General features: G+C 39.6%; 1 protein-coding gene across 4 annotated transcripts in view; it reads left to right on the forward strand.

The window, feature by feature from the left end:
* The first annotated feature begins 2317 nt into the window (after positions 1-2317).
* The window catches only part of TOX3 (TOX high mobility group box family member 3), an 80033-nt gene continuing 54687 nt past the window's right edge, over positions 2318-27663 (forward strand). For 3 of the 4 annotated variants that reach the window (XM_084533418.1, XM_084533419.1, XM_084533420.1), the window contains exon 1: positions 2318-2956. In XM_084533418.1, coding sequence (XP_084389544.1) covers positions 2855-2956 — 102 coding nt within the window. In that variant the 5' untranslated portion in view covers positions 2318-2854. Of the gene's footprint in view, positions 2957-15308; positions 15389-27663 lie in introns of those variants that run through there. The other variant, XM_084533421.1, reaches the window with a different exon arrangement.

Raw genomic sequence — 27663 nt, forward strand, 5'->3', positions numbered from 1 at the left:
TTACTGAATTTTTACATTTTAGTTTCATAATTGTAAAAATAGCCAGTATTTCAAAGCCCTTCACCGAGTAATATTTTGGAGATACCATGCTAGAATTAAAAAAAAAAAAAAAAAAAGCAAATAAATACATCTTTTCTTCATTTAAATTTTATATGAACTCCCTGCTCCAGCGAGGACAAGATGGAATATTTTGGGCTTTTCCTCCTGTGCTTGTTCTTTTAGTTTCTGAAGAAACTGTGCTGGGAACAGCATATTGCACTGCAATACTTCAATTCATCCTTTACCATCATCTGCTTAGCTCCTGAATGAAGCCTTATAACCTGAAGGCCGCCTGCTGCCCTGTGTGCTCCTTTTTCTGCCTTCGTGTCAGGGGCATGGGATGGGAGAGAGGAGCTAAGCTGTTCAGACTGGGTAGCACCTTGGGGGGCACCCAAAGCACCCCTCACCAGCCACACCTGGAGTCCTGCAGCAGCCTGAGTGCTTTGGAGGTTATGAGTAGCCCAGGAGCCATAGGCTGTGTAGGGCTGCAGCCCTTCAGGACCTCCTTTCAGTAAGACAACGGGATCAAGTCCTAAACTTGCAACCATTTGCTGTTTGTTCCTTGCTCAATTTCCCTCTGAATTCTAAGGGAGCGTGCTTTCAGATTGCATTAAAAGAGTAGAGAACCAGAGCAAGGCAGTCTGGAAATGCCTGTATTTATGTAGCGGAGCACATCAGGACTCAGTGCCAATAATTTCTTCCTGTACCTGAGAATCTGCTTATTCTAACTTGTACACTTGATTTCAGAAATGTTTGCCACCCAATGAATAAAACAAAGCAAGTATTACTTTATTAACCTCAGCTGGAATGTCAAAATGAGTTTGCTGTGCCTGTACATTACCACTTTTCTGCCACTGCTGTTGGAGGAAAGCAAAGTTGTGTTCTGATATGGATTCAGTGCTGGTCTGTCTTTATTTCTGAACAATTTCTTTCTCTAAGAAGTATAAATAATTTTTGCCATAGGTATGGGATGTGCCTGCAAGAACGCTCTGAAGTGTGTGCTCCTCAACTGTTCCCCTTCTAGCAACAGAGTCGATTTCTGCAGTTTTCCCCTTTGGTTAGAAATGGTTGACAGTGAATGAATATGAAATTGGATTAAGTATCTGGCTGAATATGCCTGCTTTCTTTTCTACTTAGGCATTTACCAGTTCATACACATTTTTCTAGAAAGCTAGATTATAAATACTCCATGTAAATACAGATGTACATCCACGCTATGTTTAATTCTGCTCTTAGAGCAAAATGTCACTTCAGAGATCTTTCCTGGCTTCAAACTACGACACTTGGGTACCAACACCCTGAACAAAGGCATTACTGATTCTGCGATCTGGCGCCTCCTGTGCCAGCAGGAACCTGCCACAATATTTGTGCCACAAAAATCTGCAAGACTTCTAGGAACGGAGTTGGGAAGATGTTCCCTTTCTCCACACGTTGTGATTGTTGACTTGGAGTGTGCTCCCCCACCTATCTACCCAGTGCAAACTCTCGCGGGGCAGGGCAGTGCAGGGTGTTAAGCCCCTGGGGCAGGTTTTGGGCAGAGGTGGGACTGCAGCGTTGGTCCCTGACCCCTGGCCCCTGTTGCCACAGCAGAAATGTGGGCAAACAGCCTTCGGAGGTCTTGCTGGTGTTATTCAGCTAAACCTGGTATAGTTCTGTTGTCGTTGGTGTTTTGGAGTAAACCAGAGACAGTCAAGGAGGTTGGGACACAGCCCTGGGCCCAAAGGACAGGTCTCTCCCCAGCACAGAACTTTTGAAGCCTTGACTCAAGGGCGCTTCCATCCTTTTTCTCCCTCGCCCCTTGTTTGCGGGGCACGGGTGCGAGGCCAACCAGCCTTTCCTCCTGCCTTAGCGGTTCTCTCTAAAGTTCTGCCGCAAGATGCCGGGACTGGGCAGCCCGGCGGCTAAACAAACGTGGCTCCTCGGTGCATGTTTTGCACGGGCACCCACCGACTTGGGGCCTTCGGGACGGTGCCCGCAGCCCGCTACAAAGCTCTCCTCCGCGCCCCCCGCCCCGCCGGGCAGCGGGACCGATCGATAAGGCGCCTTACGGAGAGCCCGAAGGAGGGCAGGGAGCCGGCAGCGGGGCACATCTCCGCCTCACCGCCCAGCCAGGACGGCCATGGGCAGCGGCTCCGGGGCTCGGGGCTCCGGCACCGGCCGCGGGGGGCGGCAGCGGGCGGGCGGCGGGAGGGGCGGCGGCGGCGGGGCGGGGAGGGGCGCGGGGCCCGGCCGCTCCTCCCGGGGAGCGCTGCCAGCGCCCAGCCGGCTCCTCCGGCACTTCGCACCCGCGCAGCCCCCGCTGCATCCAACTCCGGGGGCGCTGCCCCTCTTTCTCCCCCTCCTTTCCCCAGCCCGCATCGCGTTCCCTCTGTTCTCCCCCCGCCCCTCCCCGTTCCCCTCCGGTTGGAGCCGCTGGGGAGGTCCGTGTGGCTGGCTGGCTGTGTGTCTGTCCGGCCGGCCGTCGGTCGGTGCTGGGCGCGTGGCTCCTTTGTGTACGGCAGCTGCTCCTGAATGCGGAGGCAAAGCCTGTGGCTTGGCACCGGGCTCTCCCAAAGCAGCAGCCCTCCTCCCGGCCGCCCCGGCGGACGGGCACCCACCTGGGCTCCGCGCCCGCCACCCCTGCTCCCCGCTCCTCTCCTCTTCTTCCTCCTCCTCCTCCTCCTCCCCGTTTACCTGCACTTTGCCGCCGCCTCTCCCCCTCGCAGCCCCCTGCCGCCCCCCGTCCGTGCCCGCTGCCGGCGAAGGCACCTGAAGGTGGATCTATCAAAGCCCCCGGCGCTCTCTCCAAGTGCACTTCTGGGACCAAAGCACCGGCATGGATGTAAGATTTTACCCGGCTGCGGCGGGCAGCTCGCTTCCCGGAGACCCCTCCAACCTGGACTTTGCCCAGTGCTTGGGTTACTACAGCTACAACAAGGTGATTATGCCCGCGGTCGTTAATTGCCTGTGTCCCGCCGGGCCGGGGATGCTCTGGGGGCTCCCGGCGGTGGGGAGGGCTCGGGGGGCGGCAGGGACCCTCCCGGGCGCCCCGCTGGGCTGCGGAGCCCGGCCCCGGCCCGCCGGCAACTTTGGGGTGCCGCAGCCCGGGGCACACGGGCAGGGGCTTCCCGGGCCGGGCATTGCATGGCTTGTCCCGGGCTGCCGTCCGGGTCCGGCAGAGCCCCGGCGGAGCTTGGGCGACCCCGGCAGGGATCGAAGGGGGCGGCTGCCCCCGCTCCGCACCTCCGGTAGCTCCATCTCTGCCCCGGCCAGCCCCTAACCCCAGCGGAGCGGAGGGTGGGATGTCTGGAGGGGCACCGGCTGCTAGCACCCAAGGGTAACGAGCGCTTTAATTCCGCCAGGGCTGTCGAAGAAGTTGCAGTCCCACTTGTGTTTATTCACACCTTCTCTGCGGCGCGTGTAGTTTATGGAGCAAACGTTACAGTCAGGCGCTAGGCATTCCCCGGTGGCTACCTTCATTTACAGAAAATATGTTTTAATAATATGGAGATGATTTGTTCCACAAATTACCCAAATCTGGGAAAGGCGAAGTTAAGAATGACACTGTGACTCATGCTATTTTGAAAAAGCCTTAGCTGTTTGCACTGTGATGTGTCAATAGCACATTGAGCTATTAGCACTGGGCCCTCACACATGCACATAAAGATCCCTTTCACACTGTGTTTTTCCTGGTGCTATGTTTGTCCAACCTCTGGGGCCTTTTGTGAGGCACTGTATGAGATGCTGGGGAACAGAAGGGTGCTGCACAAAGTCTAAGCTTATGTTAAAATCAGTTTTGTTTTGTTTTGTTTGTTTTTAAGAATCCTTTCCAAATACCTAGATAAAGTTTGCTGAAACGCAAAGATCATGTTCAGAGAGAGAAATAACGTGGGTTCAAGTAAAGAGGTTTAGTAGCTGAACAAAACTTTCTCCCAGATAAATTGTTTTCAAGTAGAAGTCACGAGTGTCCTTCTCTGTTGTTATTTGCAATCATCTTTATGATCATCTTGGTCTCAGCTGCTGCAACGTTCAAGTTTGTCAGTAGTGACTTAGAGCCTGCCTCCCTTTCCAAAATGCACAGATCTACTCTCAGCAGAGATGCAGAGCCGTGCTCCCGTGGAGTGTGCACAGCCGAGCCCTGCGCATGCTCTGTGCGGAGGCTATTAGCATGCTGCTTTGTTAGTAGTTAATATAGAAAGACACGGGAGCATGAATTAAAGATGAAATGTCAACCTTAACTTTGAATGCTGCTAAGCATTCAAGAGCTCTAAAACACGCAGTAAATATTCACTGTTGTCTGATATGCCAACTAATTTAGGAAACTTACAACACTTACTGACAAACAGCATGCTTACTGTAAATTTCACTTATTCGGTAACTTTATTGTTATGCATGGTATGTATTTATTTCAGGAGCCGTTACAGTTTGCTGTACAGGTTCTTTCTGATTTTCTTTTTTTACATCCAAAATGTGAATGGTTGCAAAACCAGAAGTTTATTTTGACCACTAACTTGCAGCAAATGCATAGAGTTAGATATAACCTTTTGACTGTATTTCCCTTCCTCATACAATGAGAACAGAGCGCACATTCAGAAGTCAGAAGTAACTAACTTTTGACCTATTCAAAAATGCAATTCAGTTTCTGTGCTCCTGAACATAATTTTGGCAAGTATCTTGTAGGCCAGGCTTCCAGTGTGTGGCAGAAAATATTTTAATTAACAGAGTACAGCTCATAATGCATGTGGCTTATAATAGATGTCTTTGCATGTGGAAGGCCTGATCCTGAGCAGGCTGCCACAGGCGAAGCTGTCTTGCTGTTGCTGTGCTCAGTCAGGAAACCAGAGTGTGGTGTACAGGTGTTTCAAGGACAGAAGGGGAATCTGCAAGTGAGTTCCTAGAAAGATTCTCAGCTACATTGATCTAACCTCTTCTTCTGTATTGCTTATAATCTGTAACTGTAGCAATTATTGTTAGGCTTGTTTTTTTTTTTGTTTTTTTTTTTTATCCACAAAAAGAAGAATACATTTATTTTGAAATAATCTTCCCCCTCTCCCTGCTTTCTTCCCTCCCTCACTTTCCATCCATTCTCTCCTTTTCCTATGTTCCTAAGAAAAAATAAATGATTACTCTGGTCGGCACTGAGACGACCAGAAGGCACAGAAAAAAGAGCTGAAATATTTACTCCACTGAAGTAAATGGGAGAACTGTTATTGATTTCACTGGGGACAGTATTTCACCTCAAGTCTTTCTGAAACTCATTTGAGTATCCTGCCCGCTCATCCATGCCCGCCTCATCGTTACACTCCGAATCCATATTCTTCTTGTGACAGTGACATCACCTGTGACGAGTGCTGGGCAGCAGGAAGCATGATGGCACGAGTAAATGTGTTGCCTGTTTGTGTACATATGCAAAACCACAATTGTTTATCTGAAAACGTTCTTGGGATCATCAAGGCGTAGAGTTGATGGCACGTGGTCTACCTCTGGAAAACTGCATGCTATATTCAATTGTCTAAAAATACTGAATGTGAGGCCTTTTGATATCACCGCCCTGCACCCTATGGATCAATTCTGCCTTCCAGCTGCCTTCTGGTTTTCCTAGGACTGCCCCATTTGTGCCTTAGGGGCTGCAGCCCCCCAGCAGGGTGCAGTCCCACCTGGGCACCCCGGCCAGGCCTGGCCTCCGACAGTGCTGGGATGGGAACAGGCCCAGTGACCACAGGACGTGGGGACCTGTCCGAGCCCTTGTGCAGGTATCCTGCAGCCGGGGTCCCTCCCCAACGCATGTTCTTAAACTCAAAGTTATGATTTTGAGGTCTCTTGTCAGTACTGGATAAGTACACCTAAGGGTAGGGGATGTCATTGTGATTTTGGGGGGGAACGTTACTTCCAAGCATGTGGTAAGCAGTTGAAAAGGGGCCAGAAGGAAGTATCCCTGACATTATTTGCAGCACAGTATTTTCTAGAAGATTCCAGATTGGGATTATTTTTGTCTAGATAGTGTGCAATGCCGTAAACATGCAGAAAGTGCGAAAGAGGAAATAGAAAGACAGCGATTTGTCCAAGGTTACGCAGTCGGTCACTGACATAATCAGGGCTGCAACCAAGGTATTCTGAGACTCAGCCCAGTGGTTTATGCTGAATCTCATTTGCTCTAATAGGATTACTTACATGTTTAAAGTAAAGCATGTGCTTAAGTGCTTTGCTGGATCAGGGCCATACTTGATAAGTTTTCAGAGCTGGTGTGAGAGTACAGAACTTGACCCCGCGTGTGTCTGGCTGGTGGTGGTTTGGGATAGCAGCGATCCACCTCTGTTTCAGAGTTGCATGAGCGAGATCACGGTCTGCCTGTTTCTAGAATTGCCTGCTGCTCTGTATACAAAACAAACAACAAAAAAAGCCACCATCAAGAAGTAGCTATAAAAATTACAAAAGTTGAAAGAGAACAGCTGTTGTAAAACATCCTGCTTCTGTTTTGAGCCCTTCTATGGTTCTGCTGATGGAAAGTAATTTTGGACATTTGCTATAGTTTAGTAGTGGTGTGTTGTTGTTGTTTTTTTTTTTTCCTAAACAAACTTTTTCACTTATTGAGTAAATTACTTGTCTTGTACTAAAAATATTTGGGAACTTCTATTCATCATAGCAAATACATTTCTTTTTTGTTAGAGTAACCATCATTTTCATAATGCAATTTGCAAAAGGAAAAAGAAATCTCCAAACCCTAAACACATACAGCTCAGTGCTTGAGTTATCATTATATTAAATTCCAGAATCTTTACTTCATTATTTAGCTGTCTACATTTTATAATGTTTATCTCTTCTGCACAGATTGTCCTTGAAGGATACAAATTTCAAACATCCATACCTTAATTTAGGCACCAGCATACATATGTGAATGTCAGAGCTTGAAGTTTTTGGCTGAAATATTTTGCATTTTACAAAGGAAGCTCCGGAAGGTTATCTTGTTCTTCCAGAGGTAAAGCATAGATAGCAGTAGTTTAGTAGTATGCTAAACTGGGCTATAAGCCATTCCTATTAGTGTGTGTTAGTAGGAAAAATGGATTAGAGTTATGCAAAGGATTGAGAATTACTCTTCTCGCAAATTTAGAGTGGCTATATATGCATAGGTTTTTCTTTCATATAGCAGATGGTGAGAGACAATGGGTGCATGTATGCTGTTAAGACAGAAAACTGCGCACTCACTCATCATCTGCTCTGCATATATGCTGCTTCACATCTGGGCTCTGCTGTGGTGCAGACGGGGTGGTTTTTCTTCTGATGAAACCAGGCTGTGAGCTGGAAGCTGATGCATGTACCTCCAGTCTGACCCTGGCAAGGCTGGCCCTCGCAGTTAGGGTTCTTGCTGGAGGCAGTGTAACCAAGGGATTGGGAACTTGCTGTTGTTTTGAGTATCAGCTTAGTAAATGCCATTTTACCTTCGCTATTTCCCATTGATCTTCTGGCACACGTGACAAGTGTGCTGACCTGTTTCTTTCTCAGAACTGCCCTCCCCTGCCTCTCGTATCTCAGAACCTCAGGACTATACAAGCAACTACTGCTGGCAGAGGAAAAAGCTCTCCAAATATTTGGCTGTCCATTCCAGCACTAAAAATGTTGGATATGTGATTCCCTGTGCTTGCAAGAGGAAGTGTAATGATGCGATGACTATATCTGCAAGAACACAAATTACCCTTTGTATCATCATCACTGCTTGCGTTATGCTGTTTTACAGAGGCAGTCATCCCACAGGTTTTGTGACGTAGCTCTCCTGAAGAGCTTGCTTTGAAAGGAAACCCATGTATGCCAAGGGCAGCGATCGTGCAAGAACCCACATTGTCTAGAATGAGATCGTATAATGGAAAAACAAATTGGATTGTGCAGTGCAACTTGTCCGTTGTTCTAATACTGCAGATATGGTCCTGATTGCACCTTTTTGTTATCAAGACATGAGGAGAAATTGGATGTGTATGAAGTTTACTTAGGGGAAGCCATTTCATCCTGGTGATTAAAAAAAATAAATTAGCTGCTTTCTTTACGATGGATTATAATTGTATTAGGGAGATACTTGTACTAATATACAGCAATAGCAATCTGTTGGAAGAGTTTGAGCTTAATGCTTAGAGGTAATCTAAGCATTTGTACTTTTGGTAGGTGTGGAAATAAGTGTGGGTATTCTTAAAATAATGATAACTTTTAGCAACAGCAATTCTGAAGCATGCATGTCAGGGACAGGGGCAGCTGCTCACACCTCTGGCTCTAGAGCAATAAAATACTCAGCAAATCCTCTGAGATGAGCACAGCCTCATTCCCACAGCTCTGCCTGCACCCAGCACCGTGCATTGTATGAGGTACCACATCTAGCCTGAGCCTATAATGAATTATCATGAATTTGTAATAAAATCTAAAATAGAAACAGGGGAAATAACAGCTTACATTCTTTGGCAGATACTTGAAGTGAGAGTAGCTCACATAGAATCCAAGTTCTCTGTGACTCATTTGTCACAGTTTCGTACAGTGTCTAGCAAAGCGAGGCCCATCAAATTGTGACCTTTGGGTTGTGCTGCAGGCTTTTATTAAATTTACGGTTAATACATGCCTATGTATTTGTCGAATTCCGACACTCCCAAAATACCTAACTAATGCTATTGAGTGATGATAATCTAATTTAAGAGGAAAAGAATTTGTACAGCACTAATCCTACCTTTTTATCTGTAATCACATTTCTCCTGCCATAAAATTGAGTACTGTTATACAGACCTAATGGCAGGGTTGAATTCTCAAATGCTTCAAACTCTTATCTGATAGCCGTCTTCTATACTGTTACCTGTCTGTATGATGTATTTATAGAGTGCCAGTCACCATAGTATCTTTGCGATGATTGCTACCAAAATTGAGAACTCTGAGGTGAAAATCTAATCAGGACTTTAGATAACAATGTCACACAAGAGCCTTCTGGTCTTTGCCACTGTGCTGTGTTAAGATGAAGACTTTGATGAGATCATGCTTGCAGCCACGTTTTTCATTATTTATTTTAGTAACAAGATTACTATTTCATATCTTCTCCACTGCGTGTTAGCACCTGTCAAACCGATCTAAATTCTGTTTCGAGTGCATTCTCTGTTTGTACCTGAAACAATATATTGAAAACCATAAGTGTTTACAGGACTGCTGAACTGGCAGAAACAAAAGGGGAAGCTGTCATTTCTGAGTGGCTTCTGAAATATGCACCTTGGGTATCTGAATAGCTGTTTTCATGAACTTTTTCAGATGTGTCATGCTAATGGGCAAGCAGGCTGAAAATATGGACTGTTTTCATCACATTAAAAATAGCTGAGTTTTCTGAGCAGAGTACTGTAGATACGACTGACCATGGCTGCAGCCTCGGTTCTGTTTGAAAAGGTGCTCTACTGAAAGTAGCAAATATTGGTTTGTTATTGAAAATGAGAAATGTTTTAAACAAACAGTTCTTTCAGTTTGTTGTTTGTTTGTGTAGTTCATGTGCCAGCTATTGACATCGATGTTCTCCATTTCCTCCTCCATGGCCAGTTTGCCCAGCAGCCTGTGTTCTGTTGAAAATCCCTGTATAAATATCAAGAGGGAAAAGAAAAAAAAAATCTTTAGAAAGATGAAGAAACCTCCAAATTGTCATCTATACTTGAGGATATGCTATCAAAACAAAACAAGATTTTTAAAGCAAGTCATTCTGAAAAACAGACACTTGAGAGTATGTCTTAATGTCTTCTAAGCTTGATTTAAAAAATAAAAATCTTGGATAGAAATTATTCTTTCTTTCTTTCTGTCACTTGTTTCTCGGTTTTGTTTATGCTCATTGGAGATCGAATCAATGTGGACATCTTTCATTTACTTATATGGACATTAGATCAGGCCAACCCTTGGCATTTAATGGGGGAAACTGTTAGCAATTCAACACTTTATTTTTGCTATTGTAAAGTTGTAATAATTCTTACTGTCTGGGTCACTGTGACCATATATTATCGCTCCTGGCCACAGGCTTGTGAGAGCTAAGACTAAATCTTAAGCAGAGGAGTGAGTTGTGACATAGCGAAGGCAAAAATGAAGAGGGTGTTTGGATGAAAGGCCAGGATTAGGACTGGCAACCTCTGAAGCAAGGGATCTGATTGTCTTCAGATTTTTTTTTTTTTATTTTTTTTTTGGCATGACATTGTTTATTACAGGCAAAGAAACTGGAGATGAGTGAAAGCTGCAGAAGCACAGCTATCTCCTCACTTTCCTGTTTGGTTTTATGAAGTATGCAATTGGTGATGATGAAATAAATCATTAGTTAAAGCGGAATATTGCTTTCAGAGAGACACTTGCATTTGAATTTTCTGTAGATTTAGCATTGTAATGAGTTCAGATCAACTGGACAACCTAATAAGAGCTTGCAAGTATGTAAAATTACCAATAGGGTAGGATTTCTGGAAGATGAAGACTACATTTAGATGATTTGGGTCACGTGAAGTAAGTTGCCTTCATCTGTATGTAAAAGATCAACCCCCAGATTTTGGAATGATTACCTTCTAATTTTTCAAGAGTCCTTCAGCACTGAACTTTGTTGGAGTTATTACTGTGATTCGGTAGACTTGAGTTCCACAAAATTTATAGCAATAAAAGTAAGGTGCAGTTTTCAATCTGAAAAAATCTTTTCCACATCTTCATTGTGATATTGCCTTCTGAGAACTGATGCCAAGGTGACATCTCCCCATTTCATTTTCTGAACAGAAAGAGAAACTTTTTTGCATTTAGCATTGAAAACAACATAATTTACACTACAATTCTGTAAGCAGGAAATACTGGAGAAATCAGATAGGGATTAAAGAATGAAATAATTTGTTAGATATGTAAATTATTATTGGCTTCTTGAGGTTTGTTTTGTTTTGTTATTGCAAGGAACCCATGCATGGAAACAACCTGAGCTGTGTGAAGCATCCTTTCTGTCTCAATGGGGCAACTCTTATATTTAGTCAGTGAATTATGTAAGGGTTTGTAGGTTCAGGACATATTTAAACACCTCCGTATTGATTAGCTGTCTAATTTTGATATGAAAAATTGTGTTAAAACCATGCAAAAATCAATTGCTGCATAGTGGAGTAGCTTATTTTCAGAGCAGATCATATTTATCTCCAGTTCTGCTTTTTATACTACTCTTCATAGTCTTTAGGCTTATACAAATAGATGAATTTTGAATGGTTTTGGGGACTGTATTTCGGTATTATTGTTATTCACAGAAGTGCATTTTTTTTAAGCTGTACTTTTATCAAACTGATCAAGGGTTAGCAATCCTCTGTATTTTTTTTTAGCAATTTGTTTTATTAAATAAATAAAAATTTGATTAGGCATAAGAAAATAGTCATTCTGTTTGCTTTAGTAGGTTACTACAGTTACTTTTGTGGGTTCTTAGTAAATGTGTGGATGAAATGATTATATTAGGTGGCCATGTAAATACGGGGATATCATACTGTTGATTTGTTCAAGTGAAAAACTTTGATAGCTGTGGTTTCTTACCACAACCCAATGGGGCTCTTTTTCTTCTATTGTTTTTCTTGATATGGTTAGAAATACACTAACCTTACAGTTAAAAAAAAAAAAAAAAAAAAAAAAAAAGGGTGGTGGTGGTGGTGGTGGTGGAGGAGGGCAGCTCTAAACATGAGGCAAAATAAATAGAATTTTACAATGATTTTTCTGCACTTTTTCCACAGGGGAGCTATAGGTAAAAATAAGGTTGGTTTCAAGGCTGTACACTGAATGTACCATAAAGCTAAGCATATTATGAGGTGCAAACATGAGAAGTTTATTTAGATGCACAAGTGAAAACATTTGTACTAAAAGTAATCATTGAACCAAACGATGTGTTTGTGTGCACGACTTCGCGTTTGCAATTTTCGAAGTGTCCAGTAACTGTATTTCACATGATAAATCGATACAAGTTGCTTCATTTTATTCTGTTCTGCCAAATAATTTACAAGTGCAAGATGTATATATATATATTTTAAATAAACGTATTGATCAGATGCTTTGTGCTGAGGTCTTGGATGCTGCTGCTGTAATGTGCACAGGTATAGTATGGCTTGTTGAAAATAGGTAATTGTTGTTTCAAGGATTTGACAAGCCATATGGACATACTTTCTCTGTGCTCAGTTTTGGATGGTTTTCATACTTTGGTCTTTTAAAAATGTTTGAGTCAAATGTGTGCATCAGTGGCTTCCATGAAGTGTGATAGTACCCCATTCTCTCCCACTAGTCATGTCATGAGATGACGACTTGCTTCAGAGATTTGGCCTTTGTGGGATCAGCTTTGTGGGTGCCTTTTCTGTGAGAGCATCCCTGGAGCTTGCTCAGTCAGCACATTCCTGGGGCTGCTTTCTTGTGCCCCCTTGGCTCTGCTGCCTGCTTTGGCTTGGACTGGCTGGCTCAAGTCATTGGAGCCACCCACAACAGCTGACATGCAGTGAAAGGTAGGCAGTGTAATCTAGGGCTAAACACAGCTCAATGAAAGGAAAACATCAGTTCTGTTCATTAAATGCATGCTTGAGTAGACAAAACAATAGTGCTTCAGAATTTTGCATATACAGATTTGTGTTATGCCCAGTGTACAGTTTAGTGATGAATACTGCTCTTTTTACCTGTAATTCTGCTTAAAAAAAAGGCAAAAACAAAACAACAACAACAAAAAAAAAAAACACCAAAAAAAAAAAAGCTATTAACTTGTATTGTAAGATCCTGTGCATATTTTGTCTCAATCTGCAGCCATAGTTTACCCACTTTAAGTAGCAAATTATTTTTTCTAAATTTAGTCAGCAAACAACTTGTGGTAGGATAGCAGCCTTTTTTTTGTCTTCTCTGTTAGAAAATGTTTGAGAAAGGGTGGCGAGGCTTGGCTTTGAATTCTATCAGCACAAATATATTACTGGCGATAACATATCACGCAAGTGTGCTGCCTATCTTCCTGTATTCTCATCTCTAGTAAATAGCAGCTTTTTCAGGGAAGGTCTGAGAATTTGCCCTTTTGTTAATAGTCTGGTGGAGAGTTTACATACCAGAAAATAATCCTGATTCTTTACTTGATAATGTAGTAAAGAGGTTTTGTGAGCTTTGTATTGGTTTTTGTAAAGAAAATTTGGCAGCTGTTACTTGTCATACATGTAACTAATAAACATTGAATCGAAAATGTGACTCTTGTACAGCCACACATTTTTAAAACATAGACAACAAGTATTGGTCTGAATCAGTTGTAACAATCTTCCACTGCTAGAAAAAAGGTGGGAAGAGGCTTTTTGTTACTGTCCAGGATGTATACATCAGGATACGTGCCATGCGTCTACTGTTGAGGTCATGGGTCTCCTTGTCATTGCTTCTGCTTTCACTAATTAACTGAATTCTGCTATCGCCGTCTCTGCATCGTGTACCATGTTGTTTGACTGCATGCTTATGCAAAATTACTTATAAACAAAATTTTTTAAGGTTATCCTATCACAAGAAGTAAGTGAGAGACAGTGGTGATAAAGAGCTTGATTCATATTATGACTAACTGCAGGTGAACATTATGTTGTTATGCCTCACTCTGTTTCTGTGACTCAAAAATGATATTAAACTCCATTAACATCTCATGACATCAATAGAGTAATTAAAATGCATAGGAAAGGATAAAGTCTAGAAATCATAAGAACATAATGGCTTTCTATAAAATTTTAGACTATATCAAGTATTTATAGGGCTTTTGAGTTTCATTTATACTCTGCATGGGAAGGAACTGATACCAAACATACACCTTGCTCTCTGCCCCCCAGGTGCAACCTTTTTCTTTTAAAATAAATGTGAAAGTAAAAAAGACAGAAGAATTTCAATGGAGGAAAATCAGTCCTGGTCCTTCAGAATCATGAACTCAGGTTGATTCTTTGCAGCTGCAGTGAGTACGAGCAATGCACAGCATAGCCCTGGCACAGAATTTTAACAGTGAAAAATTGTCCATCCTACTTCATTTTAACTACATCTTTTCAATTTATTCTTATTTAGATGAATCTTCATTCCACACTGCTATGGTAGGAAGCAGTCATTGCATTCTCTGGTGCCAGAGGAAGTAACTGTTTGTTAATTTAGGCAGGGAAGAGGGAAGAAATGCATGCTCTTTCATTTAAAGATTTCCTAAAAGCTTTGGAGAACTGATCTTTGGTCCTCATTTGGTTAAAAAAGTGAGATTCTGCTCTTACTTTCCCCTTCCACTGCCTTATGGTATCCAAGTGAAGGATCTATCTCCTATCTGCAGCCTTTTTCTGATGCTCCAGTTGCCTGGGATCTTTGAATGTAGAAAGAAGAAATAACAAGATTTTAGATGATGAATCTCAGTATGAATGCTAGAAAGAGGGCAGTTGCTTTATTGATCCCAGCTGCTGAAATTTTCCCTGTGAAGATGATTTATGTTTATCTTAAATAAATAAATAAATAAAAATCAATGAGAAAAACAAGCAAACTGAACTTCATATAAGAACTGATTTGAAACATACTCAACATTTTCTTTCTCATCCTACTTTCCAAAACCTTCTATAGATTCAAAGAAGCGGGTGCAGTCCTGCTCTTGCACATACCCTCTTTGAAGAAGAGAGATGTTTCTGCTTCTCAGTTGAGCTTCATAAACTTGCTGGAGAAAATTCAGCTTAGCGGATGTGTTTTGAAGTGGTAGTTTCTTGGGCACTGAACCATTCATTTCCTAAAAGGATAAAGTCAATTCTTTGTACCTGCTGACAAAACAAAAGAAGCAATTCTAATAATATGTTATGTGTGGATGGGCTGTAGCATTGGTAAGTGTTCCTCTGGCTGCTAAAAAGCACCAGCTTTATCCAGCCTCTCGTCTTTACCAGAAGAAGCATCTGCCTCACTAGAAAGCATAAAAATGGTCTCCAGTTGGTTTTGTCTGCATTTTTACTAAACAAATGAATCATCATGATGTTTTCCTCCAGCTTAGATACCGACTGAAAATGAAGCTACATTCAGCTGCCTCAAGTTGGGAAGGTGTAGATAATCTTCATCTCTGAAGTGTGAAAGAACTGACACATAAAATTGCAGGTCTGGCAGCAAAGATTTATTTATTTATTTTTTAAATAAATACCTTACAGTTGGAGAATCGATTTTCCTTAAGAAAAGAAGACATAAGAGACCCAAAGTATCAATGCTTTAACAGTAATACTGGTAACATTGCAAAGTGAGAGGGAAGACAGTGTTATTACAGGCATGCCTGTAAAAATGCCAGCTGTGAGCTTAGGCTGGGAATGAGGGGGAAAAAGACCTTTCACTTCTGGAGTATGATGGTGAAGCAGCCTTCCCATCCGAGTGGGGATAGATAAAGGAATGGCAGGTACTTCTAAGGCTCTGAGTTAATGCTAAATGTTATGTGGTGTGGTTGGCTGAAAGAAAGAGGGACCCTGAGGTTGTCTGTACTTTCAACCTTGTTCAACATGGTTCTTTTAGATTCCCTGCTTATGTTCTTGACCATATGATATAGAAGTTTTGTTATGCACTCTGATCTGAAGTGTGCCTCTGAGTTGGACAAAGCAGCCATAGATGTGATAGTTAAAGTCAGCAAAGATTTTGGAGTAATGCATGACAGCTAAATAATACTTGTCTGAAGTCTAATTTGGCAGTGGAAAAGTGTTATTTCTGAGATTTAGGCTGGGGAATTATCCAGTATCTGTGAGCATGGGGGAACCACTTGTTTATTCCATGAGGAATGCTTTTTCCTTGCTTGCATGAGGAATGCCTGCTTTTCCTTGGTGGTGGTAGGGATGCTGTGTAGGGGAGGAAAAGGCCTTTATGCATCTGGAAGAGGTGATGGAAAACTCGCATCTAAAAGTTTGACAGACTGTACAAACGTGATATCAAGTTATTGGATGATTTGTCTCAGTGTGAGTGTTTGCAAAGCATGTGTCAGATAATCATCTCCTTCCTTACCTCCATGCTCTGGTAACTGCTGCACTTCCAAGGTTCTGAAAAATAATCTGGTCTTAGGGGTCTGAGTGAGAACTTCATTGTCGTTTGGACAATGGGGCTAAGCAGCCCTTCAGATAGGTATGCAGAATGCCGGCAAAATTTTGCAGCCTGTCTTAGCATCCAATTGTGTTCACGAACAAGTCTGTTTCTCTTCTCTAGAGGGCATAAAAACTGAGACTGATCATAGTTGGTATCTGTGGTTTTCCTCTAGACTGTGAATGAAGCCAAGGTATGGCTTCTTGTCTGCATAAAAAGTGCCATCTGCTATCACCATTGTAAATATTCCAGCCTTGCAAGAGCAGCTAGTACAACCAAGGGGTTCTTCGAAGCTCTGCTCCTTCCTTTCCACCCCACAAGTTGGGACACTGAATTCCTCATAACCTGACCTGGCTGGTTTGTGTGGCAAAGGCTCAGATTCCCTAATGTAGTCAGTAGTTTCTGCCATTGCAGAACATAGCCTCTACATTTTTAAAATGAAGCAAAACTGTTGACAGTACCAGATGTTTTTACTGTAATTCCACTTTCATCATATCTATAGAGTAAATAAAGGATTAGAGGTAAATTATAGATCAGTGGTTAATATCAAAGGTACATAGGAGCAGCATAATTCCATTCTTTTGATCTTTCCTAGAAAAGTCCAGTTTATAATCCTATTTAGGTAGGAAATTGATGCATTTTATATGACTCTTTATATCATTTTATACAGTATTTGTGCTTGCAACCGTAGTGATGAAATGCATGTTTTTGGCTGGAGTTGCAAATTGCAAGGGTCCTTCTATCTTAGTTTGATTTCACTAAATAAGTATGTTAATTGAAAAGGAATTCAGTTCAAGAAGAGCCTTTGTATCATTTTTCTGCAAGCAAATCTGAAGTTTTTCATAGTGCAGCATTCCCATGAAATATGCTTTATCCTATAATGTTCATTTGCATCTGTTTTTAGTACAGTGTACAAAAATAACAACATAATTTCTTACCCATATAGGAAAATTTCTTCTGTCCTCTGTGATTATTAATATGTCCTTCTAATCACTCTTAGGATTTTTTTTTTTTTTTGGCATATTTCCATTCCTGGCCCATTATATGATAGAAGAATGTAGGTGGCATATTTGTTCATTTTAAACTGAGATTATCTGATGACTTCCTGAGAGGGTCACCTGGTTGGAGTATATAAAATGAACTTCTTCCAGTAACTTTCTTTGAAAAGATGCACTAAATAAAGGTAAAGTTGAGCTGAACTTCAGTGTTTACAAAAAGTATCTTGACAATTCACCAGGGGTGGGATTAGTTTAGTTATTGTTTAGAAAAAAGGTGGATTGAATGTCTGGTACAATAGTCTACAACACAGGTAAAAGGCCTGGTAAATCATAGTTCTCTTGACACCTTATCTGTAGCACTGCATTCGGTAGCTATTTTTTTTTTTTTTTGTACACAAACATTTGTTTTTAGCTGGTTTTGGGTCTCAGACTCCAGAATTCTGGAGAGAAATTTAAGAAGTCCAGAACAATTTAAGCAGCAGCACATATCCACTAGTTCAGAGTTTTTAAGGATTGGCTGGTCTTCCAGTAGCCTAGTTTTTCAGGGTGCTGATTATTTGCAGCTGCAGCATGATTTCCTGGGAGTTACTGAACTCTGAAATGTACTTTGATGATCTGCTGTTATAAGTCAGTTTGGGTGTAAAAGTCTTATTTTCAAGTTTTATTGCTGTTATTCCTTAATATGTCTTGGGACAGGTACATAATTTTGTGCAATTAAAGTGTCAGTAAGTATACTTTGTAAAAATAGGGTTCCAGGTTTGTCACTTGTGTGAATTGTGTTGTTCGTTCGTTGTTGGAGTTAAGCTTAGAAGCAGGTGGCTATAGCTGGTGTAAAAGTTTTCTTCAAAGCCTCAATTACCCAAAGTAATGGTTCTTCCTACTTTTGTTGCTTAATAATAACAGTATGATTTTATTTGCTTACTCTCGCATGTCAAATTGGGAATTAAGTATTTTCTATGGAGGAAAAAATAATTTCTTTCTTTTTCTTGTAAGGCAGACCTTAAAAAAACAAACAAAAACCAAAACCAAAACAAAAAAGGCCTGTGAGATCTGTGAGAGCTCTTGAGGGTCGTAGAACACTAAGGTCCTGTGTCAGTGCTTCCCTTCTCTTTGTTGATTATGTAGGGTGCTTGTACTCCAAAATTATGTCCTCTGCTTCGCAAGTACATTAAATGCCCAAGGAAATGTCTTTCAATGGTGGTATTACCCCTCATAGGCTTGCACATTTATCCTTAGCCTTATGTATCAAAACCCTTCCATGGTATATTGGTTTGATACGGGCTGGGGTCTGACTGGCTGGGGAGCAGACCTGTTGAGGAGCGCAGGCAGGTGCTAGTGGCTAGTTGGCTGAATAAACTGTCCAGAGCAAGTTCGTGGAGGGCCAGCAACATGGGCAGTGTCTGGAGCACTTGTTCTGCGAGGAGAAGCTCAGGGAGTGGGACTGAATTCAATGCTGCCTGTGCTCTGAGCAGAGGTTGGATTGGAGATCTCCCTATTTCCTTTCCAACCTGAACGACTCAAAGATTGCACAAAGTGAATAGGTAGCTGAGATTAACTTGCTCCTCCCTGTACTAGGAAAAAACAGATCTGTAGCAGGAAAACACAGATCTGGAAGAGTGGCAGTGTTTCAGCCTTCAATTGGAAGGTCCATGCAGTGTGAAACCAGTGCTTGGTTTTCTCATTCTGGATAGCTATCCAAACGCTGTTGGTAAAAGAGTTGGTTTCCAAGTTAAAGAATGAGGATGGGAATCCCATTCTGCAGGTTGTGCATGTATTGGTGCGAGTGAGTCCATAATTATGACCTGTCTAAAGCATATGGATTTAATACAGCCAGCTGGATAGCACTGCCTTTGTAGTTGTGTCTTAACTTGTGACATCCTAAAAGCAATGATTTTTGTTTAGCTCCACATCATCTTGGTTTAAGGGATTGCTAGTTGGAGCCCATCAGTTTGAGCTGGCAGATGTAACAGTGTAGAAAATGACAATGTGTAAAGCCTGTATCTGTCAAACTCCAATATGGAATGCATGTCCCTGGTACCTGTTAACTGTTTGTATGTGACTGTTGCTTCTGTAATTAAGTTTTAGAGTTTCTTCCTTCTTTTTCAGAATTGTAGTCATGTGGTAATGCAATTTCTATTCTCATAGTACTCTTTAGAAAATTTCATCCAGAGCAAGGCAGTTCAAGCAACAAAATTTTCTGGAAACTCTGTTACTTTTTACACACAGAAGAATAAATCACAGTGGTTTAGCAAAAATTTGGAGATGCAAAGTAGTTCTAGAAAATAAAACTGTTTGTTGTGCACAACATTTGTGGAAGAAAGTGTTCTGAATGGAGCTTTGAACTTACATGAGCACTAATTACTGCATTCTTCTTCTCTAATTTGGTGCCAGTTTCTGGTCGCATAGAGGCTTAAGTGCCCTTGGGTGAGAGGAATGGGGAGTATGGTGACCTTTCAAATTAGTGACTGAATAAATTGATACCTTTTCACATCCTAATTCCAAATTAAATCTTTGTGGTACCTAATGCTACTGAGGTGTGGTACCACAAATGACTGCATATGTTAGGGTATTTTGGATTCTGTGTTTACAACACTAGGAATTTATCCGATTTTTCAGAGAACTAGATGTTACAGTTATGAAAGTGAAACACTTGAAAATGAAAAATGTCTGTGGCCCGCTCCTCCCCAGCCTCTCGTCACCCTCTCTGTGGTAATAAACTAAGCGTTGACCATTTAGTGCAGCCTGTAAATAGGAGGTGGTAGTGATTCAGGTCCCTTATTGCAAGAGTGTAACCACGTTGCTTTATTTGGGCGAGGGGGAACCCAAACAGTAAAACTGAAAAGAAATTGTCATTTGTCTTCCAAAACCAAAGTCGTGGAAATCTACTTCAAACATTTAAAGGAGCAGTAGGTTGGAAAGAAACTACTACCACTTTTATTTCTTAGTATGTTTCAAATCAGCTTCTTAATTCGTACTAAAGTATTTTATAGTCACATCCATTTAATCAGAAATAATGAGCATTTCCAGATATAATAGACTTCAGTTACAGAAGTCCTATATGTATCAGGTTTTCTTACATCTGGCAGAAACATGGCACTACCTTTCTGGAAACGGAGCTTTCCTTGTGTTCTTTTGTATTAGTTAATAGAAACCCTCCTTGAAAAAGGATACTCATCAAAGAATGTTTTATGAAACAGAAAACAGTGCTCATAAACCCCATTGGATTCCAAGAGTTATTACATTTTACATCATATACGGTTTATTTTTCCAGATGCCACAGTTCAAAATAATGTATTTTTAATACTACTTGCAGAATTCTACAGATTCATAATAGCACATGACATGTTAATATCCTCTGTGACATCCTACTGGTCATATCCAACTGTGATAAACAGTTGTATATGCTGTAAAAATGACATCTATTATAAAAATAAAGATAATGCAAAAGGATACAAACAATCCCTTAAATTTGTAAAGACTGTTACAAATCTTGAATGTTAATTTGAAGAAAAAAAGTACATGCTAATGCTAAGTTTATGCCTTCAGTTAATAATCCTTTATTCCTTCAGGAAAAAAAAATCAAGCAGCTATGCTTTAAATGAATTTAATGAACTGCAAAGACTGACATTTTCACTATAAAAGTCACACTTCATTTAATGAAGTAGTTAAATATTGATGCTATATTAAAATACAGGCTGAATAAAAATGGCAATATGGTTTTCAAAATAGGAATGTGAACTGTTTTTTTTTTCTTGTTATATTGAAAATTTCATGAACTGAGAAAAGGGAAATATAGCAGAATATTTCCATAATAAACACAAAGCACTGTTGAAATAACATTAAAGTTGAGAGACACAAACCCATAAAAGCAAGGAAATTAAGTCACTCTTACCTCAGTGGTCTTTGTGCTTAAGCACTGAATCTCTTAAATGAATGGAACCAACACTCAATGTTCAATATTTCCTAAAATTCACAAAAATGAAGACAGATTGTAACCCTGTAGTACAGGTGGCACATAAAAGAGCTAGCCATGTGTCCACCTAGGGTGAGTACTTATGCCATGGTATAGTGTGACCTTAATTCAAGTAATTGTGTTTTAAATACTGTGATTTTGCTGGCAGTATTCTGGCATGTTGACTGTGGTTTGCATATGCTTCCATTGATATAATTTGGATTTTTAACTTCCTTTCTATTCCTGCACTGTAACTGTAACAATATAATATTGATAATGGATAAAGGAACATTGGTGATGAACATGCCTGAGGTTTTTCTCAGGTCAAACACCTATGTGATGATGATGGGAAAATAAAGCAAGTGTCTTATAGATGTGGGTGGGAGCCACAACTGAGTGATGGCATGATCGGCTTCCCTGTGATGAATTGAATTACATTGTATTGTACTTCGTAAAGCTGTAGTAATTCTGACATCAGGCCTCCGTGTATAGTAAAATACTGAGAATGACATCTTTGGCCCATTGAAGTCAATGGCAAAACTCACATTAATTTCAGCAGTCTGTGATTTCATCCTCAGTGGCTGACTTGTAAAACAATGGTAAATTGATTTAGCACATATTTTTTTTCCCTTGGGAAAGATCTCTGCTTCATGTAAAATGACTTGTCTTTTGACTTATATGCTCTTACTGTGAAAATGTGAATTTTAATTCAAGATAAATATAGTCTGATTTTTTTCCCCACACCTATCATTATTTAAGTATCAAAAAAATGGGAGAAAATGGAGCTACTTTGAAAGTGGTAGGTTGTATGCACAGTTCTATACACAATTACTAGCAGAAACCAAAGATAAGGAATGCAGACTTCTTAATGAAGACTAATGAATCACTTCTGTAAGTATCAGCTGTCAAGTATGGTCTCTGTGTGCATCATTCGAAATGTGTGTTTGTTTTTTTTCTCATGCAGAGTGTCTCTTTAAAGCAAACAACAACAACAACAAAAACACATTGGAATCTGAAGAAATAATTGTATAATGTATATATGCATTTAGAAGACATGTCATATTCCTAGTGGTCCTCCAAATTCTGTATAACGTGGCAAGATCACCATCTTTTTGTGTAGTCATGTCTCCTGGTATTTTGCCACAGTAAGCATGAAAATGATCTACTTAGTAGAACATACAATTTCGTAGGGTGTTATGGAGGCTCACCAGAATTTATCTAGAATTAATAGAGCATTGAAGAATTTCTTCCTTTCCCTGCCATCAGAAGTAAGAAGATGGATGCCAAGTCTATGTTCATGCTAACTGTGGTCTGAAGTGAGTTCTGGTTGCACAATGGCAGTGGCCCCATTGACTACAAAGGATCAGGGGTAACCCTAGAGAAACTGTTGGTGGCATGTTTAGCGATATGTGCCCTCGAGTGGGTTCATTTTTAAACAATTACAAAAGGTACCTGAAAAGGTATTTGTATACTTGTAACATTCAGTAGTTAGATATCAGAATGCCAGACCAATGTTCCCAATCAGAATTGAAACCATAGCAGTGCTGCTATCTCCAACAGTAGTATAGGGAAAAATGTTTTATTAAACACTAATTTCACTTGTTATTTAAGAAGTAGCTGGCTTTGCACACATTAATCTCTTTTTCTTTTTAATTCAAGGTTGATGGTCTAGGTCTTAGACATTGTATTTATGAATAGGGCACTCAATAACTATGCAAAATATCTATTTCTCCCATGGGAATTTGTGCTTTGATATATTCTGATCCTTATTAAATTTAAACAGGATCAAATTTATACAGCTTTGGCAGAGATTTATTAAAATACACTGAGTGGACAGCTTGTGGGAGTGCAGTGTGCTGTAATAACATATGCCTCTTACCAGAGAATAGTAATTATTGAGAATCAAATAAATCTGTAGGAGGTTAAGTATATATGGAAAAGATATCAATTGTAGTTTTCTACAGCTAGACAGAAGTACTGTCTGAAGATTTGTTGCCGTATAAAGAAATGAACCACATCCTTTTAAAACCCTAAATATTCAATGTCCTTTACTAACAAAGCCAATATTCATTCAGTCTTCAATAAAAAAAAAAGGCATTTGCTCAGTAACATTAAATTAATTGTTTAGTGCTTTTCATCTACATAAGGACTTATTTACATTTATACCAAAGGTTTAATAAAAATAGATGAATTTATTAAATGAAAAATGTTTGCTTTAAAGTTTTGTAAATTAATCAGAATCATCCTATCCTTGGAAAGGACAACCCAAGTAATGCATGCAGATTAACCAGAGAATTTTTCTAAAATTACAAATAGACTGTATAACATCCATTATTCATCCAAGTTTCAGCAGTGGTCTGTGGTGGTTCAGCAGTGGCCTTTAACCTTTTAGTTGATTGTATGTAGTAATTTCACTAGGATAAGAATTGAAAAAATGATGGTTGAGTCAGTAAAAGCCATACCTTCTGGAATAGTTGTGGTTTGGATGAAGCTTCTGTATTTTGTGATAAAATTCTTTGGGCTTTCAAAGCTTGAGACATGTAAAAATGGTAATTTTGTCACTGAACACAGAATAAGGACAAACAGTATGTATCTTATCCCTTTCTTCACTGCTCCTGATAAAAAGATTCAGAGTTATTTGTTAAGACAGGAGGACTTAAAGGCAAGTGTTCAAGTTTGTAAGTCTTGAGGTTGTCCTATGCCCTCATGGAACTTATCAGAAACATTGAGGTGGTTTGGGGTCTTTAATGGTTTGGATATTTCACATTTTCTTTGGAAAGCCAAAAGACACCATAGTATTTTTTTTTTTTTTTTCAGTTGTGTGGATTTCACTGCCTTGTTTTTCCATCTGAGTCTTCCCTACTGACAATGTCAATGTAGAACAGATTTCTTTGAGAAGTAGTAGTTGAAAGTCTGTAATTTTGCTTCTGCAGTAATATGTAATAAGCCATTATTACCATTTTTAAGGGTTAAGAATCTTTCAAAATTAGTAGTATCCATGTAGACTACGTGGTATGTTTGAGCCTGTGTATGATTCAGCACTGATGTGACCTTCGGGCTCTGGCTTTGCTGGAGACTGTAAGCAGAACAAGGAGGACTATATGATATGCACTTCTCCTTGTCTTATGAAAGGAACAAGTAATTTCAGCAGGAAATGTATTTCTCAGGGCTTCTTATATTAAGAAAATGATCTTTGTTTATTTTTAAAAAGAAAATGTGTTTAGATTATGATTGTAGTTAACTTAAAATTAGTATCAGAATATGTCTGCATTTTATCATGAATATCTCATGAAAGCTGTCTACTTCTTGCTAAGCAGTGTAGAAGATATTTATTTTGGTGCTAATGCTTAGGCAATTATATCCTTAATTAAAAAAAAATGCACTGATTCACATTGCTCTGAATGTGATTCAAATCCATATCACTCTTTATCACTTTGGTGGTGGATTGACTTTATTAGTAGCCTCAACCTTCTTTCATCCTACAGTTCTAAAATAGTTCTAGATTTTTTTTTGAAATAAACTAATATAACCTGATTATTTCAAGTTAGCAAGAGTATTCTCTTAAAATAATAGATATTCTTAAAATAATAGATGTTCTGTTTCTGTCCTTTATTCTAACAGAAGAAACACTTTGTATTTGTTAAAATAAAAGTCAGGGTGTTTGGGTTCCAATCCCATTTTGGTTATTACACTTCTGTATGACCTTGGGCAAGTCGTTTATTGTGCCTGTCTCTTGCTGATTTTTTTTCTATGAAAATAGAGATGATAATATATAGGGACCTCTTGGTAATGCTCAACCTTAATTCATTGCTGTCTGTGGAGGGCTCTGGGAGACCTGTCTAAGGCACTACTGCAGACGTTTCTATCCATATGTGCATATTATGACAGCTCATAATATGTATTTTTAGATATGAAGTAGATATGAATATATAATGTGTATCAGCATGTTTGACTACTCTCCTGTATAATTACAGTTTATATTAATGAGTCATGCTGTGACACTACTGATGATTTTGTTCCCATTCATGACTGTAGTAGAAAGAGATGTTCAAAGCAGGAGCTAATTCTTTTCTTTAGGATCACAGGTGTTTTAACTCAGAATGTCTGTTTCTGTGGGGTTTCAGGATCTCTTTTGGTACATGTAAAAATATATACATAGATCTTAATGTATACTGGGTTAATAAAAACTGACTAATTTTGCTGAAAAGAAGAATTGCAAAGTAAAATCACTAGAATAAGTCTACTTACAGTGTGATATTATTTACATGTAGATAACAAAGCTATCTAGGTAGGTATCCGCCCAAGTACCCTACATTTTTGGATTTAGGGCTGTTTAGAATCAAGTAATTGGAATGAAACTCAGATTATGACGTACTGCAGTTCAAAGAAAATCTTCATCTCATCTGTTAAATATTTCTAGGTCATACTTCTCATTTTCTCTGAAGCAATTCAAGAAAATCCAGTGTTTTGCAACTGATTTCTGTTTCTGTGTTTTCTTGGAAATAGACTAATTTTCTTTGGTGTAATATAGATTAAGGAGTCCTTTGCTTATAAACAGACATAAAGCAGTTCCTAGTTTAAGCATGGAAAATTTATCATTAAGTAGATAGTTTTATTTGTTGATGCAGACTACATAATGTGTCTGCATTATGCTGTTTTGTATTTACTTTTATTAATTCTTTTATTCTTCTTTTATTATTTAATTCTTCTTTAATTTTAATTATTCTTTTTTATTACATTTATTACTCTTAATATTTTATTATTGTTAATTATTCTGAGTAATAGTACAATTGTATATATTTGTGTTTTTTAAAGTATTTAATAAGGACACATCTTTTGAAATTATTTTCTCTTTTAACTTCTCATATCAAGTGTTGTGACAAGCTATTAGGTAACAAATTTATTCATCCATCACAGCAAATCAAGTTGGCACAGTGGCTTATAAACGATCATCATCTGTACTGATATCTTCAGGGTAAAGCAGTCAGATCACTTCTTACCTTTAGCTGGTGCTACTGCTTGTGAACTTTGCTACAGGCCCTCATAGAAGAATATTCTTGAGTGTATCGAGGGAATTATTAAGGATTTTAAAAAATACCTATACATTTGCTCTTTCACTATTTTTTTCTTTACTGATGTACTTTGATATTTTTGTGTAGGGCAAGGAAGAATTGTTTTAGATGCAAAAAGCATGTTTGTAATATTTATTTATTTATTTATTTATTTTGTGCAAGGACAGTGTAAGCTGAAGGTAACATTTATTATTTGAAGGAAGCTAAATAACTGCTCTAAAATGTCAGTGGCTGTGACATTCTAAAAACACTGACTTTCTCTTGAATGATGTCTGTTCCCTCTTAGAGCTGCATTGATTAATTAATATGGCTCACACAGTAAAAGTTTTAATTTGAAGATAACATATGAGGTACAAGATATTAATTGCACCAAAGATAACATGCTAATTAAAAGGTTCATGCACAGTTGTCTGAGGTTAACAGCATGTATTGAAATACTTGGAACAGAAACCTAATTATAATCTAGTATCTGCTGTATTTTTGCAAAGGTAACATCTTTTGTATTTCTCAATTCTCTTTTTCCAGGGAAGAATTCTTTGTGTGATGTTCCTTTTGTAGTGAAGCTAGATCAGTAAGAAAACAAGCATTGTAAGCCAGTGATTTAGAGCAATGTAAATAATTCTGCATTGAGCGGTAGTTCCAAATGCTGTTGCAAAGATTGTGTCAAAACAAATGCATTTGAGCTTTAGAGGAGAAACAAAATGCAAACTTCTCACCTCTATAAAGCGAGGAAGCTGTTTTTACCTATTAAGTATTCTTTTTTTAGGTGGGCGAATAGTACGTGGTGCCAGGAAGCTTGTTGATAAAAGTCTTAGATATTAGTGCCTACAGTTTATGTGGCAATCTGGAGTCAGTCTCCTGGGCCAACCTCTGTCACATTCTCTTAGCAAAAATGGAAAGGAGAAAAATGCAACTCCTGTGGCTCTCCTATGATTTATTCTGTTGCAGTGCAATTTTCCAGCACAGCAGTTTCTACATTTCCTTCCTCTGTCCTCAGCAACCTTTTGGAAGTTTCAGTGTCACCTTATCTAGCTCACAGGAGTGAAGCAAAAGCTTCTAGCTCTGGAAAGCATTGGCCTTCATCTACGAGAAGGCTGCATGTCAGTGCTGGCTTCAGGTTCAATGAGATGTCTGCTACTTCTGTTGTGTGTAATATAAATAAATAGAGTATGTAATGCAAATGTCATAGTTTAAGATACAAAGATTATCTCACATTGAAAAGTCATGACTTTTCTTATGTGTTCTCCACTCAGGGCAATGCAGAGGAAATGCACCTTTATGTACTCCCTAGATTAAAATAAAAACAACTTCACACCATAATGAAACCCGATTAAATGGTAGTGAAGTGGCTTCTGAATCTTTACCTGTGTGAAGGAATGGCTCCAGACATTGACTGTGATCTCACGCCAGTATTAGCATTGATTGTTTGTTGGCTCTGAGGGAGCAGCCGTTCTTCAGCTTTATAAACCGTTCATAACATTCATTAACTCAAAATGCAGAGGAACTACCACTTATATTTTAAATCACCAAAGGGGGGCGGGGGGGGAACACTGCCTCTCTGTGCAGTATAATTAAGCAAATATTT

This window comes from Aythya ferina (genome assembly GCF_964211825.1).
Source record: "Aythya ferina genome assembly, chromosome: 12".
NCBI lineage: Eukaryota > Metazoa > Chordata > Aves > Anseriformes > Anatidae > Aythya > Aythya ferina.